The 25,366-nt window shown below is 50.4% G+C and overlaps 1 protein-coding gene and 1 long non-coding RNA gene across 2 annotated transcripts; one reads left to right on the forward strand and one right to left on the reverse strand.

The window, feature by feature from the left end:
• Positions 1–6,804: 6,804 nt before the first annotated feature.
• On the forward strand, positions 6,805–10,247 carry LOC141950352 (uncharacterized). Its single transcript, XR_012631007.1, has 2 exons — positions 6,805–6,913; positions 10,032–10,247. It is a non-coding gene; the product is annotated as an uncharacterized LOC141950352 (long non-coding RNA).
• Positions 10,248–17,296: 7,049 nt separating this feature from the next.
• On the reverse strand, positions 17,297–18,388 carry LOC141950386 (prolactin-releasing peptide receptor-like). Its single transcript, XM_074885129.1, has one exon. It carries the CDS (start codon positions 18,386–18,388, stop codon positions 17,297–17,299), a length of 1,092 nt encoding a protein of 363 aa, XP_074741230.1.
• Between the last annotated feature and the right edge of the window lie 6,978 nt (positions 18,389–25,366).

A 25,366-nucleotide genomic window follows, 5' to 3' on the forward strand; every position in this document is an offset into this window, starting at 1 on the left:
GTAAATAATTATGGAGATCCAGAAACTGTGTCGTCTTCAGTGAAAGGAAGGAGCTGGCAGCCTGAAAACTCCCTGTGGCAAGTGTATAAATTAAGATTTCTTGTTAATACAGGAGAAAGGAGCATCAGTAAAGCTGTCCAGATACCTCCCAGCATTGCTTCAGGCTCAGGGTGGCCCAGGAGGGTGACGGTCCCTGCTGGGGTAAGAAGGGCCAGGCTGTGCCCTTGCCTGAGTTTGAGGGTAAATCTAAAAAATTAATCCATTTGCCAGATCAAGCTTTGCCCAGGCTCTTGTTACAACCCAGCGTGGTTATTGCAATACCCTTTTTTGCTGTGTTAGTAAAGAACTGCAAGGATCTTAGTCCAGACCTTTGGACCTTTATCAGCATCACATACATGCCAGCAGCAAAAGCAGACTTTCCTTCAGAGCCCTGATAAAACCTGCAGCGACCCTTTGTCCCCCTACCAAAATACTGTCTCCATCGCCTGGTTCTCATCCTGCTGTCGTGTTTCTCTTTCAAATCTTCCTTTTTCAGGACATTTAAGAAAATGTTACAAGCGCTGGGCTTGCTGGTGAGCTGACCTCACTGCCTGTCATGTCCAGGCTGCTCTTGCATCAGTCTTGTTCATCTTTTAGTTTAAATTTAGCCTGCTTGGGGCTAGATACAAGCAAACAAGCTGCATTTTGGCAAGTTTTGGGGCTAGATACTTTTTTTTTAACTTGACTGAGTGTCTCAGGGCAGGCCTGTGCCAGGATCACTGCGTGTGTTACCAGCCTCATGCGCCCCATGGGTATCTCCATCCACTACCGTCATCTGAGGGTGGTTTTGTCAGACCTTCACAGCCCGAAAACGCACCAGGACTGAGGGCTGTGTCCCAGCACCTTGCCCGGTTTGTGCCATCTCCTGTGCTCGAGTCCACATGCCTCAGATTTCCAACATTTTTATTAAGTGCATCCCTCCAGCCCACTGATTTCCTGATTTCAGACTCAGCAGAGGTCAGGAGGGATATTGGCAGTTGGATTATATTTTTTTTTTGCTCAGCAGTGAGAATTGGCAGAGCTGCCAAATTCTCACGCAGATTTTCATCTCAGATCTGAGGTCTGTGTGGCAGTGGGGCTCCACACCCCAGGTTTTGACCTGACCTTGTCTCTCTCCAATCTATTACAATAAACCAAACACTCCAAAGCGGGGGGCTAGGAGGTTTTCTCCAACCTGTGCATGGCAGCAAAGTGGGATGTTGCATCCATCGCTGAGCAGTTGTTAGCGCTCTCGGGGGCTTCTCAGGGCTCCTAGGGATGTTTGCAGGATGGGGCTCAGTATCAGCAAGTGATGTGTGTGGGATGGGGACGGTGCCACGGTTGCGGCAGCAAAGGTCTCACCCACGTGAAAACATCCCGTGAGTGTGACAGGAGCTTTGTACACACAAAGTCTTTGTATTTTCTGGAACATCAGGTTTTCTTAAAGGTTTTCCTTTAAAGCGGCTTTATGTTTCGCAAATTTAATTTCAGCTGAATATGTGATGATGCAGAGGTTTTTCTCCGTTAGCCACTTCATCCCTATCTCTTTCATTAGGCTTTGACCTCGTTTATCACAGGGCTGTGGTTTCATTTTATTCCGGCACTGGAGCTCACAGGAAAACATTGGCACGTTGCCGGCTTAAGAGCAGCTAGTGAGGAGTCACCATCCACCACCTCGAAATCCAGCCTTGGACCTATTTGTGTTCAGTGGCTAAGTGTTGTAGATACATCTGCAAAAAAAAAAACCAAAACCACGTCGGCTTCTTTGTGCTGCAACATCATGTGCAAGGAGTGGGGCTTAAAAAGCAGTTTGCAGCAGGTTGGTGGGGTAACTGGGAAGGCTGGGGCCAATGCTGGGAGGCAGCATGTCTCTCTGCATCTGCCTGAGCAGAGGGATGAAAATCAGAGACCTGGGGCAGAGAAACAACAGATTTTGGAGAGCTGAGCTTCACCCTGGCTCTGCCGCTTGTACATCTCCACTGTGGGGATGTCTCTTTGGTTTAGATCCCTGCTCCACCCGCGGTCATCCTCACTGCTGTGTCCAGAGGTTTGCAGGGGGACAGGGACTATCTCTCCCAGAATGGGAATGGATTTTGTCGAATTTTAGGTGGTTACAAGAGACAGGTACAGCTGAACAGGCTCTCCATGGTCTTTTTATGGCCAACAGAAGAAGTAGGCACCTCCAGAGCACAACATCTGGGCAAGGTTAGACACCCAGCACTGAGGCTATTTCCAATCAGGTGTATGGAAGCTCAGAGTCAAGCACCTACGGCCAGAGGGGCCAAATTTTGGAGAGGGGCATCTCAGGCTGTGTAAGTACAAGGCGCTGGAAGACATCCCCACCACTGTGTTTGCCTCCTGAAGTTGCCCTGATGCTGTTCTGGGACAAGGAGGGGTGTCACCAGAAAGAGCCCCCCCGATGCCACCTCCAAAGGAGCTGCATCGGTCCAGCAATTTGGCTTTTCCCCAGGGTTGATGGGTTCCTATAGCAACCGAGAGCCACTTGCCGCAGCTTCTACCTTTATGACAATAAAGGAGCGCTTACGCTCATTTTCTGAAATTAGTGCCAGTCACCCTGCACGCTGCGGTGCCACTTGCGTGTCAGCAACATGATTAAACTAATCAGCAGCCGGTACATTGGCTGAAGCAAGCCAGAGGCTGAAGCAATTATCTTCTGCCTCTGTTGGGGGACCCCATGGAGGGGTATCTGCTGTAGGATCACCCCAAGTTCATTGCTGCCAGAGACAACAAACTAGGGGCTGCAGGACAACCTCATCCCTGCTGCAGTAAATGCTTGAGTCTTCCTTATCACCCCCAAAAAGTCGGATATTAAAATGCAGTTAAAATGATGCTTTGGTTGTGGGATTTCGGCGGGGGGGGAGTCTCTCAGCCCTGCTCCATCCTTGGCTCGTGGGAGAGCCCCGGGCGGTGGTACCAGGCCAGGAGTGCTTTGGGTAATGTGGCTGTAGGTTTTGGGGGACTGGCACAAGGCACCCCATCTCTCATCACCAGCCTGGGGAACAATGTAGAATTCAATATGGCATACGCCAGATTTTTCTCTGAGAGAGGTCGTGGTGACCATGGAGCATAATTAAGGAGCTTCTTGCCATCTGCTACAGGAGCTGAATGAAGTGTAAACTAACTGAATGAAAAGTAAACTGGGGTTTAAGAAATCTTCATTAATTTGCTGCAGCAAGAGCTCGCTATGCTTAAAGAAATTAAAATGTGAGCTCAAAATCATCTTGCAGCGAGCTGAGGAGAAGGAGATACTGGGGGAATTCATAATGAGATGGAAACAGGTACATTCATAAATCAGCTGCGGTGCTTTCAATAATTCATCACTGCTAAGGGCTCCAGTAGTTCATGGAGAGGTAACACCCGTGTGGAGATGTTCGGTTTGCCCGATCCAGCGAGATCCTGGGCACTTCCCCATGGTCCTTTCCGTGTTGTGGAGGGAAAGTGGGATCCAGCTGGTCTGAGCGGAGCAATAAAACCAGCGGCAGGGTCCGATACCGGGTACGGCCCACGTGCCCGCTGGAAATTGCCATCTACGGAGTTACCAGCAGTGTTTCGGTTTCAGCCCTCAGAGGGTTTATTATCATGGGCTTAAACAAAATTATTTGTTTGAGTTAAGCAAAATAATTATCCTAGCTCTTTGGAAATCAGGCTTTTAAGCACTGGCAGAGGCAGCAGGGGTGAGGAGGAGCAGGAGCTGTAGGAAGTCCATTTTGCAAGGCAGCAGCAGAAGTTCAAGGAATAAGAATAGGCTATTCTATAATTTCATAGGTTATAAACCCAAGGTGAGAATTTGGATGCTGCAATGCTGGGTAGGTGTTTTGCCTGCAAATGATAGGTTGAGTTTCAAAGGTGATTATCCACAGCCCCGCGTGAGCCCTGCCAAAGGCTGAGCCTCCAGGGCTGCGGCGGCACCCGAGGTGCTTCCCAAGCCCTAAATTCACCGGGAGAAATACTGAAGAAAGGGAAGGTGGTGCGGAAAATGGCTCATTGTTAGAAGGTTGTTCTGTGTTACCTTTTGCATGTGACGGTTTTCGTTGTCCTTAAGGTGTAAGAGATGTTGAGCACGTTTTGCATAAGCTGCATTTCTAATGTTGGTACGGCAAGTAGCCATGTAGCGTCAGCTCTCTCCTCCTGCCATCCAACTTGCCGCTGTCAGAAAATGCAATAGTTCATCTTCGTCAGCTCTTTAACCCCATTTCTTTAAAAAAACAAAAAGAATACCTCTGGTGTGAGGTCAGCCACCACTGGTTCTGCCACATCCTTCACGAGAGGTGGGGGAAGAGGATGGGGGCGGAAGGGATGTGGAGGTGAGCAGAGGGTCTTGCAGCAGTAGCAAGAAGAGCAATTGCAGTTTTAATGAGGCTGGGGAAAAGGCTTTGCTTTGAGCCAGCTCTTCTTCAGGGGAGATTTTCTTTTTATCGCTTCTGAAGTTACACTTTGCTCGAGCGCAGCTTTTAATGTTTCATGGAGCAGCAATGAGGAGGACTGCTCCACGAGACAGCGGGAAGCTGACCTCAGGCGCTGCATAAACAACCTTAATGGTTGGTGGCAAAATATCCATTTAACTGCAATGGCTGAGCTGTCTCTGGAGAACAGGCTCCCCTTCCCCAGGCAGCGGTTTGTTAGGAGAAACCCCCATGCTTTCAGGAGGTGGATGCCAAGAGCACTCTGGAGGATGCCAAGAGCGCTTTGCGCTATGTGAGTGCTCCAGAAGACGTCTTTGCTGTAACTCCCTTTCTGCGGAAGTGCCAGGATTGTGATGAGCAGCTGTCACTGGACGTTTTGGGGTAATATCGTACCAGCAGGTCAGTGTTTTGGGGCGCGGTTAGGGTGGTCTTCATGCATTTAGAGCAGTAACTTCAGGGAGCTGAGATAAATGTTAAGGATTCATCTACTTGGGAAAGCCATACTGCTTTGGTTGGCTTTGATGTGCTGTATGTGCGTATACGGCTTATGAAAACTATTATTAATTTTTTTTTTTTTTTTTTCTGGGAAATGCTTCTTGCAATAGAGCTTCACTAAGCTAAGTGTTGCCGGAGTTTGTAGGGCCTCTTTTTTTAAAAGAGGGTATCTCTGTACCACTAGACATCTTTCATACGTAAAAAATGTCTTTGTAGCAGTTAAACCTCCTAATCTAGTCTGAATAATATTAGAGGAACACCCTCAAAAAGAATCTGCTACTTGATAAAGATGGGTTTGAAAAAAGGGACAGGTAAGAGAGGCTCAGACTAGGACCCCCCAGAAAAACCCAGCAAGAAGATGGATCAGGGATCGGCCACCCAATGAGCTGGGAGCTGGAAATGGTGAATATCCTTATGATGCTAAAACCTCCTGTGATGGCACCAGGACCAGTTCAACCACACCGCCCGTCTGGGGCTGCCCGAGCACTTCTACAAACCACAGCAACCTCCTCCGCCAGCCCCAGCCAATGCTCCTCCGAGGCCACTGCAAACCCCCCAGCAAGGGCGACTCAGCTGCCTTAATAAATACTGACATCAGGAGCCCATAATAACTGTTTGTTTTGCTCAGTCCTTGGAGCACAATGCAGAACTCTTAGCAATAATGAAAATAGAGGTGCTTAATGAGTGGAGCACCGTTCTCGCTTCTTGGCCACCAAACCGCATGCTGTTGCTGCAGCCTGTGCTTTCAGGATTGTTACCTTTTGCCAAAAATAGACTTGCCAATGTTTTGCTTTAGGTCCCCTGGACAAAAAAAGGCAAGAGGTGGTGTCGTTAAAGTGAAATCTTTTCCCTGCTGCTCTGCCCCATTATTTGTTCAACTTCCATATGGTCTGGGGGAAAAAAAAATTCCCATAAATTCCTACCTTGAGGTTGCCTGGATAAGAAACAGGAAATTCCTTCTCTGTGTCAGATTGGCTTCAGATCCATGAACTGGGGCAAACCAGAAGGTAAAAAACCATTTTTTTCCCCTTTTCTCTGGTGGATGCTTTGGCCTAACTCTTCCTTCAGTGGCTTCATGCTGCAGAGCCCTGTGCACCACCTCTCCCAGCTCCAGCCAAGCAGCTGTGTCTCTGCAGGAGGATAAATGAGGTAATAACTGCTTCTCTGAAGTACAAATATTTAAAGTTTGTCTTTCTGATTCCTCACTAAGGCAACTGCTCTCTAACCACTTCCTGCAGCAACCCCTTGGCCAAAGCTCATGCTTCCAGTGCCACCCCAGTGCCACCACCTTTCCCACCAGCCTGCACCCAAGCACCGTAAGTCACCACCCGTCCCCAGCCCCTCCATCCATCCCCTAGAGTACCTGGAGCACCCAGGGAGACACACAGCTCTTTGCCCAGGAATAAATATCTTATAAAGCCACTGGAGTATTTTAAATTCTTATCTTCACCCCCAAGTCCATGTGGGGTGGTCTTTCCACTGCAGAGAGATGCACCATCACCTTTTGGCTGTCCTGGAGCCAGCCTTTTTGCAGACCTCCTGTTTTTTTGGAGCTGAGCAGTGATTTTAGTTAAATTTCCCCTCTCTTAGGTGTATCTATATTTAACTTATTCTGGAGGCGGTTTGACTCTCTCTTCCTGAACTCTTGGAAGCCTAGATCCCTTTAGCCGAGCCCCAGCAGGTCTCTCTTCTCTGCAGCTGAGCCATTAGCACATTATTAAACCAGCGAGGGATAAAACACTTACTCCATGTAGTTTCAGCGTGAAGCCTTTTTGTCTGTTGAACAGTACAAACCACATGGAAACACAGAAGGCAATAACTGTACAACGTGAGATGAATAAATCCAGTTCCTTGCTTGTTCTTGACAGAGATGGGATGAATCGGTTATGAACTGCCCTGGATTTGGTGCACCTAGTTTCTGAGCAGCTCTTGGAGGTCCCTCTGGGTTAGAAAAGCAGAAGTAGCTGGACATTGAGGTTTGTATGTGATGGCAGTTGGTCATCCCTGAATTACTCCACATGCTTGTATGGAATGTGTTGCCTACCCCGGGTTTTCCTGAGTTTCCTTCCCTCCCCAGCCTTTAGCTCTGTCTGAAATCCCAAATGCTTCCGAAAATTTGCTGGACTCCAGGGTACCAGTAGGAGATGCTATTATGGTTTAGTTTATCAGGATTTTAGTGCTGGCCCTTCCACAGCTCACCCTGTCAGTGCAAGATATTGGCTTGGTGCTGAAAAGATGACACTGATAATATTGATGGGGGAAAATGAGCTTTGAAATAGGGAATGAAGATGCGTTAGCATCGATTTGCTAAGTGCGTTGCTTGGTCTGCAACTTGTTTCTTGTCATCCTGCGGTGACCTAGGGAGTGAAGGGGCTGGATTGCGCTGTGACAACTCTGATATTTAACAGACTTTCAAGAATACTTACACTGCTGGTTCCCAAAGGAAAAGCTGTGACTCCAAGGAGCGCCAGGGCAGCTACAGATAATGGGGGCAGTTGCTGATCTAGTGCCTGTTGAGCACCTTCATCCCTCTGCATCCCTATTCTGCAGCCGTATGCTGCACAACAGCATCTCAAAGGCTTTATAATTCAATTAACCGGGATCTCGTGCCTGGAGGGGACAGACCAGAGGCCAAGCCAGGTGGGTGGGAGACACCAACCCAACCGTGTGTGTTTTGGGGCTGGCAGTGAGCTCAGCAGCTTGCCCAGCAGCTTTCTGCAGGCAGAAGGTGTGTGGTGCTGAGCAATTGGAAGCAGCTGGAGCTGGCAGCGGTGGGTGAGGCACTCCGTGTGCAGCCTGACCCAGCCAGCATCCTTCACCAAAAAGAATGACTCATTTTTCCCCGGAGTAAATTACTTCTTATTTCTGTAGAAGTGGGAGCACTCCAGTCTGCCAAGCCCCACAGGATCTGGCAGGGAGCAAACTGCTGGAAGAGGAGCTTGACAGTGTGAGATGATTCAGCGCCAGTTTGGCTGATGATGCCAGTTAAGCAGAAACGGGGCCAACTGGCTTCTTTAGGGGTGATGTTCTGGAAACACCAGCCCTTTTACCACCTGCTTAGGACCCTGACAACCCTTAGAAACTGGGGGCTGTAAAGAGAAGCAAAGTGTTATTGCTTATATATGACTCTTCCCTCTTCACCTGTATTAGACGAGGAGAAATGACTCCAAGAAGCAAGCGCTGGTGGCCAAGGAGCGAGTGCCCTGGCTGGCATCCTGGTGGAGCAAAGGTGGGACCTGAGGCTGTGATGTCTCTAGGTCACGGTTAAGACATGCAAGGCCACAGAGATTCATTTCTGGCAGAGCAAAATGACACATTCAAGCCTAAACAATGAGGGAACAGCCCTTCTCGTCCGGTGGAGCCCCAGTGTGAAGTTGTCATCACCATGATGGACCCTTTCCTGGACCTCTCCTACCTGTGGGCTCCTCAAGGCTCTCCACGGCCCTGCTGCTATCCCAAAGGGGACACTATCCCAGAATCATTGTGGGTGGGACCGAGGAGGTCCTGCCAAAGCAGGCTGAGCCTCCCAAAAAGCAGGAGGAGGGGCCGTTGCTGAACCTGCTGACTGTGTTGGGGAATACCAACAAGTTACTAGGACCAGACCACTGCTAATTAAGGTCAACCACATGCGTCCTCGACTATCCAGCATGCACAGAAGGTGATTCATCTTTAGAAAGAAGCCACTGCTCCTTATTTCTGCAGAAATTGCTCATCTCAGCTCTTCCCAGGGGCTCTGAGAGTGAGCAAACCTCTGGGAGCCTGACGGCACCACGCTCACCTGAGTGATGATTTATGCCAGGACAAACCGGGGTCAGCTCATGTCAGAGCTTCTGGAAGCTCTTCACTTCTACTGCGTGACCGTCTTGCAGCAATTTCCATCTTTGTAATAACTAATGGAGCAGGGGACAGGTTTATTTTTATTTCTCTGCAATTGGTCTAAGAGAAGCAAAAGCAATGGGGCACCTCATTAGCCCTTCCATCTCCTCCCCATCACTAACTGCTTCTCATTCAAGCTGAACCTTGTCCCCAAGCAATTTTGGCCCTCTGACTTTTAGATTGACTTCTGCTGAGCTCTGAGTACTTCAGAATTACTGGGAAATGTACAACATTTTCTTCTGGGGTTGGCTGGGGCTTGAGCTTCAGCCCGAGCTGAAGGATGGGGGAGAAGGGGGAATTGTGTTTGTCTCATATGGGCGGCTCTTCACTAGCACCAGCCACCCAGGGGCCCTGCTAGGGTAACTCCGTCACTCAAAAACACGCACCCCCTGCTTCAGCTGACCCATTGCTTTGCTTTTTTGGCATTCAGGGGAGCACTGCAGCCCTACTCTGTGTCTTTGGATGCAGTCAGCAACAGGCCAAGGCAAATAGCATTTCCACCAGGAAGAGCATCACCCCAGGGAGTGACATTAAAGAAGTGTTTAAATCTGCTGCCTGGCGCGTAGCTGGGGAAGCCTGGCTGCCTGCCCCAGAGCTCCTCAGGGGCTCAGCCGGGCAAGGAGCTTTTGCCTCTCCTCTGGCAGCACAGAGGAGAGCATAGGAGATATTTATTCTGCAGCGCTCGTCGCTCGTGGTTAATAAGAAAGTCAAACTGGAGCTCATAGCTAGGAAGAGCCCTTATTATAAGGCAACAGCTAAGCAAACAGACATCAGAGGAGAAAGCTTAGGCAGGAGGGAGAGGGATCAGTGTGTCTATCTGCTACTGTGCTTAGGCAACCACTGGTTTTGAACCAAACTTCTCGGGAAAGAGGGGGAAGACACTTCAACTTCAAAATGCCCAAATGCCTGCCCAGCTGCCCCCTCTGCTCCCATATTTCTTAATTCCCATGTTATTTATTACCTCTGGCTGTGGCCAGGAGCCCTCTGTAGAGGTATATATGTATTTCCCTTCTGCTGCTGCTCTTCTTAGCTATCCTTTTTTTATTTCAAAATAGTTAAGTTTGTGAATAAAGAAGAGACCCCGTGGAAAGGTGACTGGGGAGAAGAGCCGCCTTTCTGCCAAGAAAGAAATCATTACTAGAGGCCTGAGCTGTAGTAACTGTGTTTTTAGACAGGAGAAGTGAAAATAAGCCTAATTTACTCATGTATCTGTTGCAGACTTACCTGTTCAGCTTGACTCAAGGCCTGAGAAGGAAGAGATGGGCACAATTTGTATGGCCCATGAAATCTGTGCTTACAGAGAAATGGGAAAGCTGTTTTGCAAGACCTGTCCAGGAAATCAGAAATTAAGGGATCCCTGGCTAGAGTCATAATATTATTCTTAATAAACCAGGAAACAATAATAAAATAAAATAAAACAATGTTTCCTAAGCATTTTTCAGCCAAGTTCCTCCATGAACAAAATGTGTCCAATGATCCTGGTTCAGCAGACGAAGTTCCCTTTTATTGTCCGTTTTGTGAACCACAATCGCATTCATCACTGATGACATCAAGACAGAACAAACATAGCAAGGCACGGGCTAAAACCCATGGAAAATTACCAGGCTAATTTTGTTTGCTGTGCCTGATTGGAAGACAAAGAAGGAAATTTCCAAGAGGGTATTCAGTACACATGAAAAAAATCAGTGATCCTTCATGTACATTTACAGCTAATGCTGCATCTCGATTTATTCTGAAAGGCAGGACAAAGGATTTCATCATTTTCAGCTGTGGGAGAAACCTGAATGGTAATCAAATAATGGTAATAATACCTTGAACGTACGTAAACTCTTTCAAATTGTAATCTCTCGAGTGCTTTCTAAAGAACGGCACCATAATAAATAATATTATCGTCCTCTTAAAGCTATAGACATCTAAACAGGCTAAGGCTAAATAGCCTGGGCCTTTGATGTTGTTAAATCCCTCTGTAGGTTTGTCTCTAATATTTTCCCTTTCAGAGGCCTGTGATAAGAACCCTATTGGCAGTACCCTTCCACTTAAGCAAGTTTTCCAACTTTCTTAAGAGCCCAAGGCAGAGAAAAGTGAGAAATGAGTGGATTTGGGGAGGACGTGTGGTGGCTCTTCCATGCCAGGTGCTAAGACATCCCTACCTGAAGCTGATGCTGGAGAAAAAGGGTTGTGATTTGGGAGGGTGGTCCTTGGAGGTGCCCTCAGACAACTCAGTCTGGGAAGCATCAGCATCCTGGGTACCTGAGGGCAAGGAAGAAGCCACCAAGTCACCAGAGGTGAGGTGGAGGTTGGAGGGTGGGCATGGAGGACAAAACCAGACTGGCTCCAAACAGGCAAGCTAAAGTCACATACCTGAACTATTGAAATCACTAATTATAATCAATTTAAGGAGGATCCTGTGAGCAAAAAGAAGATGGGAATACGCCTAAATGCAGTATTACCAGTTCGAAGTCAACGACAACTCAAAACTGATGATTGTGAATGCTCCTGGGCCATGTTCAAGCAGATGGGAGAGCTACAGGGCACCAAATCTCATTAGAGAAGAGGATCGTGAGGTCTTTAAATACCCATCTATAATAGAAATTAACTGTAGCTGAGACACACGCAAGTGAGAATTGATTGAGCATTTGCAATGTGCAAAGGCCCCCAACATGAAGGTCTCTATCAGTTTTACTAGATTGGCTGATAAGACATTTAAGCAGGATGCGAATTGGAGGGAGAGCTGCTTACAAAGGTCATACCCTGCGTTCAAGACTCTCATGCTAATTAAAAAAACCCTTTAGCTGTCTAACTTTCGGCTAATTTAGTCCTTCTTCAGCTCCTGGCAACAGGCTATTTGTGGGTTGTTGCTGAGACCAAGAGCAGTACCAAGCTGTCAAGAGCTCCGGGTTATCAACCATATTTCAACCAAGAGAGTTTGCAAGGAGGAAACGTGCTTAGGCAGAATATTGGGCAAAAGTGTCAATAACGGAGGATGGCTCAACAATATTATTCCTTTTATACCCACTGCTTTCTGGTAGCAAAAGCTAACAGTATCTTCTTGAGAAGAGCTCGGCAGAATCCACCTTCAAACATGTTTTTATCACCCATTTATCTAATTTACTTTCATTAAGTAAATAAATTATGTTCTCCTTTATATATCCAGTTGCTTTGAATCAGAGACTGTGGCTGCTGGATTTCTGGAGTAGTTCTGAATTTATTCTCGGAAGACGCTTGGGTTTTAGCTCACCCTTGCAAAACAGTATTTTCCCATTTCCTGCATATAATTTGGAGAGATGAGCAAAACATCTCAATGGGGAACCTGGGGGTGGGTATTTGTTCTCCTCGTGCTCAGTAACTGCAAATTCTAGTCTAGCCTGGAAACATGGAAGAGGAAACCTTGTACTCTTTGTAGATTGGTTCTCAAGGATTGAGATTTTTTTTTTTTTTAAATGAAACACGTAAATTATGGGAGCGAAGGGGTGATGAGTCTCCTCTTTCAAAGCCACGCACCTCATCGCATTAGTGCCTCTGAGCCCCAGTCGGAAAATAAAAGGACAAGAAGAGCTATTTAGGGCAATTTAAGGGGTTTTAATTAAGACTGAAGTATTAGAGCTTGTGAGGGGAGGAAATGAAGAGAGAAAGAATTGACACTGGATAACAGCCCGTGATTTCCTTCGGTGCCCTTGGTTCGAAGGAGGACTAATAGCCCAAGGGAAGCAGTAAAAACGCCATCCTTTTGGCTCAATTAATGCTAAGTGGGAGAAAACAGTAGGTAGTGTGGACAAACCCTGCGTGAGGGAAGGGCCAGGATCCTGCCCCTATTCCTTCCACTTTCTAGACTTGGACATGCAAACCTGTACCTGCTGTCTGTTCATAGCTATAAAATTTTTATAAAACAGATGCTGCAAACTGCCCATTCAGTAAATGTCTCTCATACAACCTTGAATTTAGAAGAGGTTTGATTTGACTTTGAAGCTACAGGGATTTTTATCACTTGGTGAAATTAATAAGAAAAAGAAAGGAACCTGACGAAGAGGGACCTCTTCTTTCCATTTTATTTGTCTGATCTTGAACAAACAGTGAAATGCAGGGAATTGGCCTGCATTTCTCAGCAGCCTTTGGGAAGAAATGGGTTTGCATCTCTGGCCACATCCTCATCCCCTGAAAATGAACAGTGCATAGAATGGCAAACTTCATATGATTTCCAAAAAATACAAAAAATTTGGCCATTCATTACTCTCAAGATTCGCCAGCGTGGCCGTGGCTATCACACAAGCCCATTATGGGGTGAAAGAACACGATTGCGCAGGTTTTGTGCCCCGATTCTTTTCCTTTCTCACAGTGGTTGAATCCATCATGCTCATGGGGGACAAGACTGTGTGAGGATGAGCTGTCACCTCTTTGGGGGACACCATGGATACGGGGATGAACTTCTCATGGCAGCAGCCACCCGTGATCCCACGGGCCACGTTGGCTTCACTAATCCCCAGATCTTAAGTGAGACCTTGAGCAGACCGAGTTTGGTCTGTAGACCCACAAATGGCTATAAAAGCACCATTCCCAGCTCCCCGCTCCCACAAACCCCACTCCGTATGACATCCCCCTTCCTCCTGGGATCTTACAGGTCTTTCCCCTCCACAACCAGAATCTGCATCTTCTGTTGTTGCTGCTCTTGTCCCTTCCTGTGTTTCTTTTGTTTTGCGTTCAAGAAAAAAATAATTGAAACCGTTGGGGACAGGAGCAGCCCCAGCCTGTCCCAGCTGCATCTCTGTTCCTTTCCAGCTGGATAACTATTAAAGAGTAACAGTTAAATAAGGGCTGACGCTGGGGTGAAATTCTTATTTAAGACTTTACATTGCAAATGCTCAGACTCTTTGGTTTGTCTTCTCTGCATCTTTAGCCAAAGGTCAAAAAGATTTTGGTCTGGCTCTTGTTTGCTGTGAGATTAAGCCAGAGGAGAGTCTGGCTCATAAAGCCCCGAGCAGTGTTAAATACTGTGCACCAATGATGTTCTCCAGACCCCTTCATCCCACGGGGTGAAAGAATCCATATAAAGTCCGGAAAAGCTTCCTCCTGCCTCAAAACAACAGCAAGAGCCGGGAAGCCTCCATCTGGCAACGGATGCTCCAACCACAGTCAGCCCAAGGTGACTTTGACTTGGAGGATCTGTTACGGCTTTGGGGTGCAGGTCCCACAGCCCCAGCAGGACCTGAGTCTTGTCCCCAGATTCCTCATTTGCTCATCTTGAAAGCAGAAAAATAAAAATCCCCTACCAGCAGGCATGTCCGGGCTTTGCTAGCAAGATCTTGGCATCGGGAGAAGGGGGCAGCAGGCAGAGTGTGGTGCAAGCCCAGGCTGGGCATGGGGGAGAAGATCCTCCCCCACCATTCCCACAGCACTTAATGAGGTGGAAAGGTCACCAGAAGGTTTAGCTTGACTTGCAGAATAAGTGAAATGGGGATTTGAGGATCTCTGTGTGGTGTTCAGCATGAGGAAAGCCTCCTCCAGGCACCTCTGCAACCCAGCGCAGCCCAGCCAGGTGGACTGAGGTTTGGTGGGGGAAGGAGAGCCCTGTGCCACCCTTCCCTCTCCCCTGGGGACATTCACCTCACACAGAAAATTCTTCCTACTGAGGACAAGTCCCTATTTTTTATTTAAAGCTGAGCCCCAGCTGAAGAGAACGTCCCGGAGCTGTGTGTGATACGTGGCTGCTGGTTTCCCTCTGGGGCAGGTCGAGGTGGGGATGGGCTCGTCTGGGAGGGAGGGGAGGTCCCGTGGGCACCGGGAGGGGATCAGGCGTGCTCCAACCCTGCCATTGGAAGGGAAGGAGGCAGGAAAAGCTGAACTGGGGAAAGGGAAGGGAAAAGACACCCTGGTCCTCTACCCAAGGGAACTTCCCAGGGCACCCAGGTCCTCGTGGAGCCCCCTGAGTGCCCACTCGCACTGGGAACCCCCCTCTGACCACCCCACCAGTGTCCCACACCACCTTAATATTGGACCATTTGGATATTTCAAACCCAAACCACGTGCAAGCCACCTAAGACACTAGTATGAATACTACAGGTTGGATCGATACACCCCTGGCCACTTTAGCTCCCTTCTGCAGCAGGACTGTCTTTTTTTTCTTTTTAATAGTTATTCACTTTTCCACATTTTTACGGATTTGTGTGGTTTTTCCTTGTAGGCTTTGGGCCTGATTTTTCCTTGTGTAGCAGAAAGCTTTCAAGCCATGTGGCAAAATAAAATAAGCCACATGATGGAAGAATATAGATGCAAGGAGCTCCACATTTCTTTTTAAAACGGGAGTCACAAAACAGGAAATGAAAAGGTACGTTTGCATTCCTATTTGTGCTGTTTGATGCTGGCTGCAGAATACAACTGGAACAAGCAATGTTTAAAATAATCTAGAAAAAAATTCTCATATATTTGGGCTTTACTTTTGCTATTGATTCATAGGCAGTATTTGCACTTGGCAAAGAAACTGCGATTTCAGATAGACAGATATGGGGTGTTTGTAGCACTGGAGTGAGAAATCAATGTGAATGAAAGCACGTCTTGAGTCATGACCTCGTCAGGAAAAAAAGCATGTCCAACCTTCTCCCTCCAGCTGGAGCTGTTCTGTTACAGAGCTCTCCCAAAACCTCAGCCAGCCTCATTTCTCCAGCCCCAATCCCAGACCCCCAAGGATCTGCCACCGCCAGCAACAATGACAGAGACAAACATGCCTGAGTTGGTTCTCTTCCTGGGGGGTGATTAAGCTGCAGTCAAGGATAGCTGATTTTTGTTGAATCCGAATCAATACAAACACACAGCCCGAGCTTTTTGAGCCTTTATTAGAGGGAAGGACAAGCCATGCACCTTCTCGTTTGCCTTGCTGCTCCGGGACGAGCAACCCGGCCTCTGACCCTGCGCAGCCACGGGAACACTGCCAGAAGCACACACAGCTTATGGTGTCCCCAAGGGCTGCTCCTGGGAAATCAAGAGGTTAAAACTGAGTTGGGCATCTGGGTGCGAGGAGATGGTGCGTTCTCGGTGTGCCGCTTGCACGCACCTGGCTGATGGGCCACGGGTGCACCAGGCTGTTGGGGACACCAAGCAGCGTCTGACAGGCAAACCCACCCTTTACCCAGCAGTTTCTGGGTTAGAGCAGCCCGCTGCCAGGATGCCCACCTCCACCCAAAGCGCCCTAACATGGACATATACGATCTTAAACTACCCTGAGAGCAGAGACTGAGACACCTTCCCCAGCAAACGCATCCCTCGAGATCTTTCTGGGTGCCCCAGGCCCTCGAGTCCTACTTGGCTACGAAGAACAGTAATAATTCCACTGATGTGCCTGGCTACGTCTGCCTGGTCTGGCTGCAGCTGGAGAAATTGGGACCCTTCACGAGTGGCTTCTTTAGAAAGTCGAGCAGGTTAGGAAAGTTACCCCCACTCAAAGCAAGCTGTCTGCATTCGGTGGCTGCATGCCCCCACACAGTCTCTGACTGAAGAATGCACATTTCTGAATGTATATTGTCCTTTCAACAACAAACCGCAATTTAAAAGAAAAAGTGTGCACAGCAATTTACTGCTACGTGCTAGAGCCAGTGTGCTGCCAGAGGCAGAAAGTGCTATCTGTTGCTTAGGAACAATCTTTATCCTACAAAATGAAGACATAAGCTGTCCAAAGAGTTTTTTAAATGCACCCAATGTGTGTTTGTCTTGCTTAGAAACTGCCCCCACTCCTAAATAAACCATGGGAAGAAGTCTTTGTGCTCCAAATACAGCGCCAGACACCTGCTATACCCAGCCATGAGTTGAGATACAGGGTACGTGCCCCATGCCCAGCTGTGCTGTGAGATGCAGGGTATATACCCTGTACCCAGCCGTGATCTGAGATAAGGTCTGTAAAAGCCCAACAGGAAACTTGCTGGCCCCAGGCAGCCCCCGCTTCCTGACCTGGCGCTGGGAGGGACGCAGCTCAGGCATCGCTCCTCGGTGCACAGAACAAGCACAGAAACGGAGGCAGACTGCGGCCATGCCGCTGTGGAGGCGTTTCTGAAAACTGAGGCTTATGGAGAACTACCTCAGGCTCGTTGCATGTCCGGTCATTTATCTGGATACTCATCCTGCATTCTGCTTCAACGAGGTGAGCAACTGTCGTTTCATTGACGTGTCTTTCCAGCTGTCTGTGGGATTGGGTCAGGTGGAAACACCTCCAGCTATGTCCTGCTCTGAATGACTCTGCCTCTGCCTGCCTGCAGTGGTTGTTGTTGCACTGGTTTGTTTTCCCCAAAGAACAAAACATCCTGGAGCTGCTCAGAAGAGCTGCTCCTCGAGGATGCAGAGCCCATCGGTTTGTTCCCTTGTGCTCGCTCTCCTTGCCAGGCATGAGACCGCTTCTGGGAACGGCAACGTACAACCATGACCAGCAACCAGCTCCCACGCCCGGTCTAAAGCAAAGTGCACAGCAGGTCCAAAAGCAAAAGTGATCCCTTAAGGTCCTTCAGTCAAGATAATCTCGTTTGCAAAGCTATCTTGTCCGAGACCCCAGTGGGAGCATCTGCCAGGGTGGAGCAGGTATTGAAGCGAGAAGCCTTGCAGGACAGACCGCTGGAGCTCTTCTTCTTGCGGTAGAAGTAGCTGCTGAGGTGGAACCAGAACTTGTCGTGGAGGGAGGCATAGATGAAGGGGTTGTAGCAGGCAGAGCTCATGGCAATCAGGTGACACGACACCTGGATGACGTTGACGTACCTCTTGTCCAGGATGGTGAACTCCTCATCGATGTCTCTGATGAAGTTCACCACCTGGAGGGGCAGCCAGCAGACAGCAAAGCACACCACCGACACGGTCAGCACCCGGAAGGTCTTCTGCTTCGTTTTGGTCCATTTGTCTTGGCAGGGATAGGCAGCGCCCGGGATGTTCCTCCTCCGCAAGCGGTAGGTGATGGCACAGAAGGAGACCGACACCGCCAAAAGTGGGAGCACGTAGGACAAGAGAAGCATCAGGCACGAGTACAGGAGCCGCTCTCTCTCTTCGTGCTTCCAAAACTCTTCACAGATGATCATGTCGTGGCCGATGGCGTTGAGATCCAAGTAGTGGGTGTGCAGCGCCGTGGGGACAGAGGCCGTGATGGAGAGTAACCAAATGCAGGCCACAAGGCAGATGCAGGCCCGGTGGCTTATCCTCCTGCGAATGGGGTACGCCACCACCACGTACCGGTCGATGGCGATGGCGGTGAGCGACAGCACGGAGACGAAGACGGTGGCAGCCTGCATCAAGGTGATGAAGTAACACATGAACATCCCGAAGAGCCAGCCCCGCTCCTCGAAGGCATAGGAGACGGTGAGGGGGACGCAGGCGAGGCACATGATGAAATCGGCCGCCGCCAGGTTCCCGATCAGGAAATTGGTGGTGCAGTGCAGCTTCTTGGTGAGCGTGATGAGGAGGATGAGGAAGAGGTTCCCCGTGCACGCCACTGCCACCAGCGTGGCGTAGAGCGGGATGAAGAGGGGCTTCAGCTCCAGGAGGAGGTCCAGGCCAGTGAAGAGAGGGGCTGAGCCATTCTGCCAGGAGTCATTGGGCAACAGCGCGTGTGCCATGCCGTCCGTCCCACGGTCAGTGCTGCTTCTCCATGTCTTGAAGTCACAGAATCACAGAATCATCTAGGTTGGAAAAGACCTTGAAGATCATCTAGTCAAACAGGGATGAGACTGTCAGCCCTGAAAAAGGGGGGGAAAAAATAGGGGGGGGAAAAAAAGGGAAAAGGAAAAGGGAAAAAAAGGAAAGAAATGTGCTTTGACTGTACTTCTGTGCAGAAGAACCCATCCCCAGGGTCTAGGTGCTCTTGCACGGCCCCGTAGTGATGCACCAGCTGACTTAAAAGATGCTGCAACTTCTCAAGAGCGAGTGTGCCCCGTGGCAGACACAGCGGAGCATCAGCACAGAGAGAACGGGCAACCTGGCTACGAAAGGGTAACCAGATCTGCCGGCAGCTGCCAGTCTGGAGCAGCAGGACAGGGAAAGCAGCTCGGGATGCCTTGTGGAGAGTAAGGTGGGAGCTCTGCTGACATAAAGCAGAAATAAAAGATGCTCCTGCACTTTTTGCTTTCCCCTTTTCCCTGCCAGCTCCATCCTGACACGCCAGGCCAGCGGCTGCCTCCAGTCTCTCCACCCCCCCACCTTCCCCCCAGCCCACCCTGCCCCACCATTCCCCTGGCCCCAGGGGGTTATTTTACCCCGTTGGTTATTTCTCCGCTGCCCGTGGAGCTCGGGCTTCTCCCACCATCCCTCGTTGCCAGCACGACGGGACCTGGGCACAGCCACAAAACTACTGAGAGCAGCCCACGGGGGATGACACCAAAGACATTCTAGCCCATTTCTGAACGTGTGTTGCCCTTTCAACGCTGAACCACAATTGTGGAAGGAAATGTGGGCACACAATTGTGTAAGAAAGTGGAAGGAAATGAAGAATTACCCTCCAGGACCCTCCTCTGGGACCCCACGCTGTCGACTTTACCATTTCATCCCCCTGGCCAGGACCTGCCCAGTCTCCTTCCCCATAGTGAAGAGTCAAACCAGCATTAATTAAGCAGCCCCCGTAATGAGCTGGGAGATAGGACGGTTTCCCACCACCCGGCTGCACAGGCAGCGCACACGGAGGGGGGTAACGCCGCTCCGGGCCCCGCGCCCTGCCCGGGAACACAAAACCCAGCTCCAACAGCCAAGAAGCCCCTAAATACGATCGTTAATTTAAAGAATAAACATTCAGCCCCGCTCCCAGAGCCCCCTCCATTGCGGAGCTCCCCCGCAGCCCGGGGGGGGTCCGTGTCCAGCCGGGACCGAGCCCAAGCCGGGGACTTACCCGGACCTCCCCCGGGGCCGGAGCGCACTCACCTGCCGGGGGGTCCCGGGGCGGCGGGGGGCTCCGGGCTCCCCAAAATTCCGGCGGAGCCGCCGAGGAGCGTTTTCTTCACCGGCCGCTGTTCGCCAGGAGCCCCCCGGCCGCCGCGGGGCTGGCTGACATTCGCTCTCGCTCGCGTTCCGGCTTCATTTTGGGAAGGTTTGTTGGGTTTTATGTTGTTGGTTGGTTTTTTTTTTTGTCCCGGTGCCGGAGCGTTTAAACCGAGGAGGAGCGGGACGTGCCCACCCGCGACGCCGGGTGTTCCAGGTACTCGCGGGGACGCGCACATCCCCCCCGCCGCTTCGCGGGTGGAGCCGCATCCCCACCCCCCCATTCCCCCCCCCCAGACCCCCCCCGGGGCTGCGCGAGGCGGGGCGGGTCCGGGACCCCCCCTCGGGGGAAGGGGAGGGCGCAGGGACCGCGCGGAGATCGTGGGAGCCGGCAGCGGGCGCCCCGTCGGGGGTCCCGGTCCGGAGGGTGAAGGGAATGTGGGGTGAAGGGAATAGTGGGGTGAGGGCAGCGTGGGGTGAAAGGAGTGTGAGGTGAAGGGAGCCAGGAGGTGAAGTGAGCTGTGGGGTGCAGGCAGCCATGGGGTGCAGGCAGCTGTGGGCTAAGGGTGGCATGGGGTGAGGTCAGCCGTGGGGTGCAGGCAGCTGTGGGGTGAGGGTGGCGTGGGGTGAGGTCAGCCGTGGGGTGCAGGCAGCTGTGGGGTGAGGGTGGCGTGGGATGAAGGCAGTGTGGGTTGAGGGCAGCCGTGGGGTACAGGCAGCCGTGGACTGCAGGCAGCATGGGGTGAAGGCAGCCGTGGCACACGGGTGCCCCAGTTGTAGGGCGATGGGCACCCACCCACGGGGTACTTGTGACCCAGCTGTGAGGCAAGGGCAGGGTGGGGTGAGGGTGGTCCAGCCATGGGTTGATGGGCACCCAACCGTGGGGCCATTGGGGGCCACCCACCAGCCATGGTGTGGGGCACAGGCGTGGGGTGCAGCGCGTGCCCACGGAGCTGAACCCCCCGTGCACCCCAGCACCAGCCTGTCCCAGAACCGATGAGCCAGCACAGGCCGGGCGCGGGGGCAGCGATAGCAAGGGGCGGCGGGGAATTGCCTCCTGCCCGCAGCCACAGGCCAGGGCATAAAAATGCCATTTTGTGTTTTATTTCCTGGTGGAGAAGAAAGAAAACCCGAGCCAGGGCAGGATCCCAGCCCGCCAGGAGCAGCACCAGGACCGCCAGCCCAGAAGGCGCTGGGTGCTCCACGCATCCGGCCAACCCCCCAGCCCCGCTTTCCACCGCCAGGAAATTCAGCAGAATTGGCCCAAATGCAAACAGGAGCCAAACAACCAAACCACCAGCTTTTCCCATTTTTCTGGATACCTCAAGTCACCTTTTATCGCAGATGCACTCAAAGCTCGCCAGATCGGCACGGGGGCACACCAGAAACGTGTGACCTTTTCAATCAGCAGGCATTTCCCTTCAAGGGCATGTCAATATTGACATTTTTAAGAGCTTGGGAAAAGAAGCTTCAGCACTAAAACGCTCCTTGCACAGACACTTGAAAAAGCTTCTGCAACGCCTGTTGAGCATTTAGGGACACGCTAGATTAGATTTTTATTTCTTGACTGTTCTCTCCTCTGTGTGTTTACAAATAATGTAAATGTCTTTCAAACCAAATAAAACCAATCTCTCCGTATGGTTCACTCTCAGAACGGAGCTGTTAGGGTTTAAAATGGCAGGTATTTCTTTTATTGATTTCCACCCACGCTCACTCCTTTTGGGTTGCAAGTCTCAGTTCTGAAGAGAGCTGGATGTATGGGCTCAGGACATCATCCAGCCATGATCAAAGGGGTTTTTTGAAAAAAAAAAAAAAAGTATTTTTGGATATAGGGCAATCATGATCCGTATGGCTGAAGTCACTAAAACTATTCCTCTTAAATTCAGCGTATGCCTGAGTGATGTGCTATACCCAGGTCAGCCCAGGTTAGCTGTCTGGGCAGAGCTTCAGGGGGTGGTTGGAGTTATTTTAACGAGCTTTCTCCTTTTTATCAGAGATTTTACATGCAGTCAGGGCCGTAGGAGCAGGTCTTTAAACCAGGTTTAAGGGCAGGCGGCTCCGACACTGCCCATGGGCTATTGCTCTGCTAAAACACGGCGCTGAAAAGCCCGGGGAGCTGCTGGGGCAGCACGGCTGAGGCTTCAGCTGCACCTGAAGCAGCCAGAGGTGCCTCAGGAGGTGAAACTAATTCCCCAATTAGATATAAAAGGTCACGCCAGGCCTTTTCTGTAAGGGATTATTCATGTTTAACAGTTCTTTTTGCTCTGCAGAGCCCAGCAGGCTGGAGGAATGGAAGCAATTTGCTAAACTTAGAAATAGCGATTTAAGTGCTTCACAGAACTTGGAGGGAAAAAAAACACAGTGGGGAAAAAACCCCAAACCAGGTCTGTTCTGCTAATTGGGAGGAGGAAGAGCTGCCTTTGGTGGGAAAGGGGTTTCCACCTCCTTGGCACTGCAGAATAAAGGTGCTTTTGTTGCTGGATTACGCTGATCCTGCGCTGTGTATGGGGCAGAGGCGTGAGAAGGGGTTACCCAGAAATGTGAGTACCAAGCGCCGGAGCTGCTGGAGTGGGGCGGGGGGATGCGGCCCCGGGGGTGGCTGGGCCAGTGACTCTTCTGTAAGGCTGAAAGCTTGAAATAAGAGGGGGGGGATAAAATAAAAGTGTGGCTGGAGTCAGCCTCATGCAATATGGCCACGAGCACAAATCTCTTGGCCGCTGTGAGCCATTAAGGCCTTTGTTGGGGAAGTGCCGGGTTGCTGACCGGGTGCCCAGCTGAGACCCAGCAAACTCAGTGGTTAAATGAGCAGGGAAACGGCGACGGCCAAGTTGAACGAGAGGGCTGGGGCTGAATGGGGAGAAAGTGGCGTAACCGTGAGCGGGTGTGGGCGCCTACCAGCCCTTCTCCCCGCTCTCTTCCCACAAAGACTGAGGGCGATGCGTTGGAAAACTGTTTATTTTCTGTGTACAGGGCACATACTGTTGCATTAAGGAAATTTCAGGGAGTTCGTTGTTTTGCTTGAAGCTGCTTAGGGCCCTTCCCCGCCACCTTTCAGTGCGTGTCCCCGAGCTGGGGCTTTGCGTTCCCACCATGTGGCTCGCGAAGGGCGGCTGCGGGCTCGTCCACGGGGGCAGCGATGGGGGATGCGGTTCATGAAACCCACGGGGCTCCTGCCGGCTTCGGCGCAGGGCGAGCAAAGGGCCTACAGGCTGAAACGCGGCAGGGAGACACGATGAGGAGTCACGAGAGGTTGTTCCTGGAACGTGCAGCTGCCACTGTCTGTAGGTTGCATCCTTCCTTCTGCGGCGGCCGCTCGGAGCGTGCACGGCTGCGGTTTCTCTCCCATCCTCTCTCCCACCCCTCTGGCCACGTTTTCTTGCAACCTCGGCTCCCCTCAGTGCTTTTTCCACTCCCATTTTTCCTTTTGGAAATGATTTCCAGCTTATTTCAAGGTAGTGAATTGCTACGTGATCGATTGATACGCGGATAAAGACTTTAGAAATGGGGGCTTGTGAGAAATTAGCTCTAATTGGGCATTTATTACTGTAACACAGTTGAACCGTGTGATTAAAAAGAGGAAGCAAGCATTGCTTCAGTACTGATTTCAGTGGCGAGATGAAGTTAATAATGTACGACTCCTAACGAGATTTGAGAGGCAAACAATAATCTCAATGTCCAGCAACTACAGTAATTACTTTGTTTCCATTGCGTTATGCAAGAGTGTTATGACAAGCTTGGTAGTAATGAGAGCTGAAATTAACCCCGGGGATAATTACCCTGCTGACCTGAGCGAGGGGCTGATGGGGAGATGGGGCAGATCGCCACTGATTAGAGACCTCGCGCCCTTTGGTTTGTTTTTCAGCGTGGAGGGAGCCCACAGCAATCAAGCTATGGGAAAGCTTTTCTTTCCTGGGCCAAAAATGCTCCAAAATGAGCTGAGTGGCCGTTCATTGGGCGGGTGCGGACCTTGTCCCCCCAGCTCTCTCTGGGTCGTGGCTCCGGCCGTGCCCGGGTCCCACGGGCAGTTTGCATCCGCAGGTTCAGCCCTGGCAGCAAACCCGGCACATCGTTTCGGGATCACAATGTAATTTTCCTGACTCTCCAAACTCAAACACCTTTGATTTGCCTCGGGAACGGCAGGAGTTGGCTGGGGATTTGTGTTTGTGGTTTCTGGGAGGGTAGGACCTAGATCCTAATCCCAGCTGGACAGGGAAGGGGTTGATCTTGGAGATATCCCAAAGCAGATAAAGAGTAAAAACAAAGCTGAAAATGTTTGGAAGTGGAAGGGGGAGCCAAGCCTCCCCGGGCAGCCCATGCAGCTGAATTCCCCGTGGCATCTCTTGTGGGTTTGGGCAGTGGATTACGAAGGCACTGGGAGGGCAACAAGCACACAGAAATCCACCCTGGGTTTGCGAAGATTGTCCTGAAAAAACAAGCAGCCACTTGCCCCCAACCACAAACACCATCTTCCAGCTAAAATACTGTTATGAAGTTTTTATTAGAAGTGTTAGGACAAACACTGCAGTTTTAAAGCTCTCGGCTATTCAGAAATACGCTGTCGTGGAACCGCTTTGGAGCAGTTACTGCCTCTCATGAAAAGATTGGGCCTTTGTCATTTTTACCTTTTTCTTTTTTTTCTTTCTCCTTTGGAAGGAAAATCAAATCCTTCCTTCTCCACAGCCATCACTTTGAAGCTGGATGTATTAATTGCCATTTGCCCCATAATAAGGGAGAGTAGTAACAGGGTTGCTTGTTATTTAACGTGGGGTTATTTATTAAATACTGCCAGCGTATTTAACGGGGTACCTGGCTGCCAGCCCATCAGCTCTGTTTTCTTTGGAAGCCTCCGATTCCACCTGCAAGATCTTTTCATCTTCGCCTTCGTAGCTTATTAAAGAAGGGAAAATTAATCATCATCATCATCAACTGGAATTTTTTGGGGTAAGAGGAATCGAAATTGTCAGATGTGTCCTAGGAAAGTTCTGCAAAATTATGACTTTTGGTGCGAAAAGGCTGTTGATTTGTCTCAGTCTGAGGGATGTGGGTCACTGTTATTAAAGCTGGCTGGGAGCTGACTTCAGAGGCGAGCACTCATTCCCGCCCAGTAATCAGCAGGAAGAAAATCATCTTTGTCTCTATATCGCAGTCTGGTTGAGAGCTGCTGTTAATTTTAAACAGCAGAACAATCTGATACGGGAAGCAGAAGGCTCTTAAAAGATCATTTGAGATGAGAGATGGAGTCTGGACATGACAGCAGAGTAACGAATCGCTGCAGGGCTGGGACAGAGCACATCCACCCCGACTCAGACAGATAATTCATCCACAGCCAGGGCAACCAGTAGCAGTGCTGGAGCTTTTCCCTCTGCACGTGCTTGGGTCAGAAAAGGTTTTTCCAGGACAATCCTTACTGCTTCCAGACCCTGTAGGATAAACTGCTCATCCCAAAGCGCATATTGCCCTGGCCCAGGGGTTTGTGTCTCTGCATGGAGACAAGTGATGGATTCGAAAGCTGTGACCCACCCCGCTGAGCCTGGCTTGGGAGCTGGAGATGCTGCTTGAAGCATCAGAGCTTGAGGCATCTGCTATGACATCCCGGTGTCCATCCTGCCCTGTACTGGTGATGACCA

This window comes from Strix uralensis, chromosome 15, assembly GCF_047716275.1.
Source record: "Strix uralensis isolate ZFMK-TIS-50842 chromosome 15, bStrUra1, whole genome shotgun sequence".
Taxonomy (NCBI): Eukaryota; Metazoa; Chordata; class Aves; order Strigiformes; family Strigidae; genus Strix; species Strix uralensis.

Excerpts from the sequence above, each read along its gene's own strand:
- LOC141950386 (XM_074885129.1), bottom strand. The coding sequence starts at position 18,388 with ATGGCACACGCGCTGTTGCCCAATGACTCCTGGCAGAATGGCTCAGCC.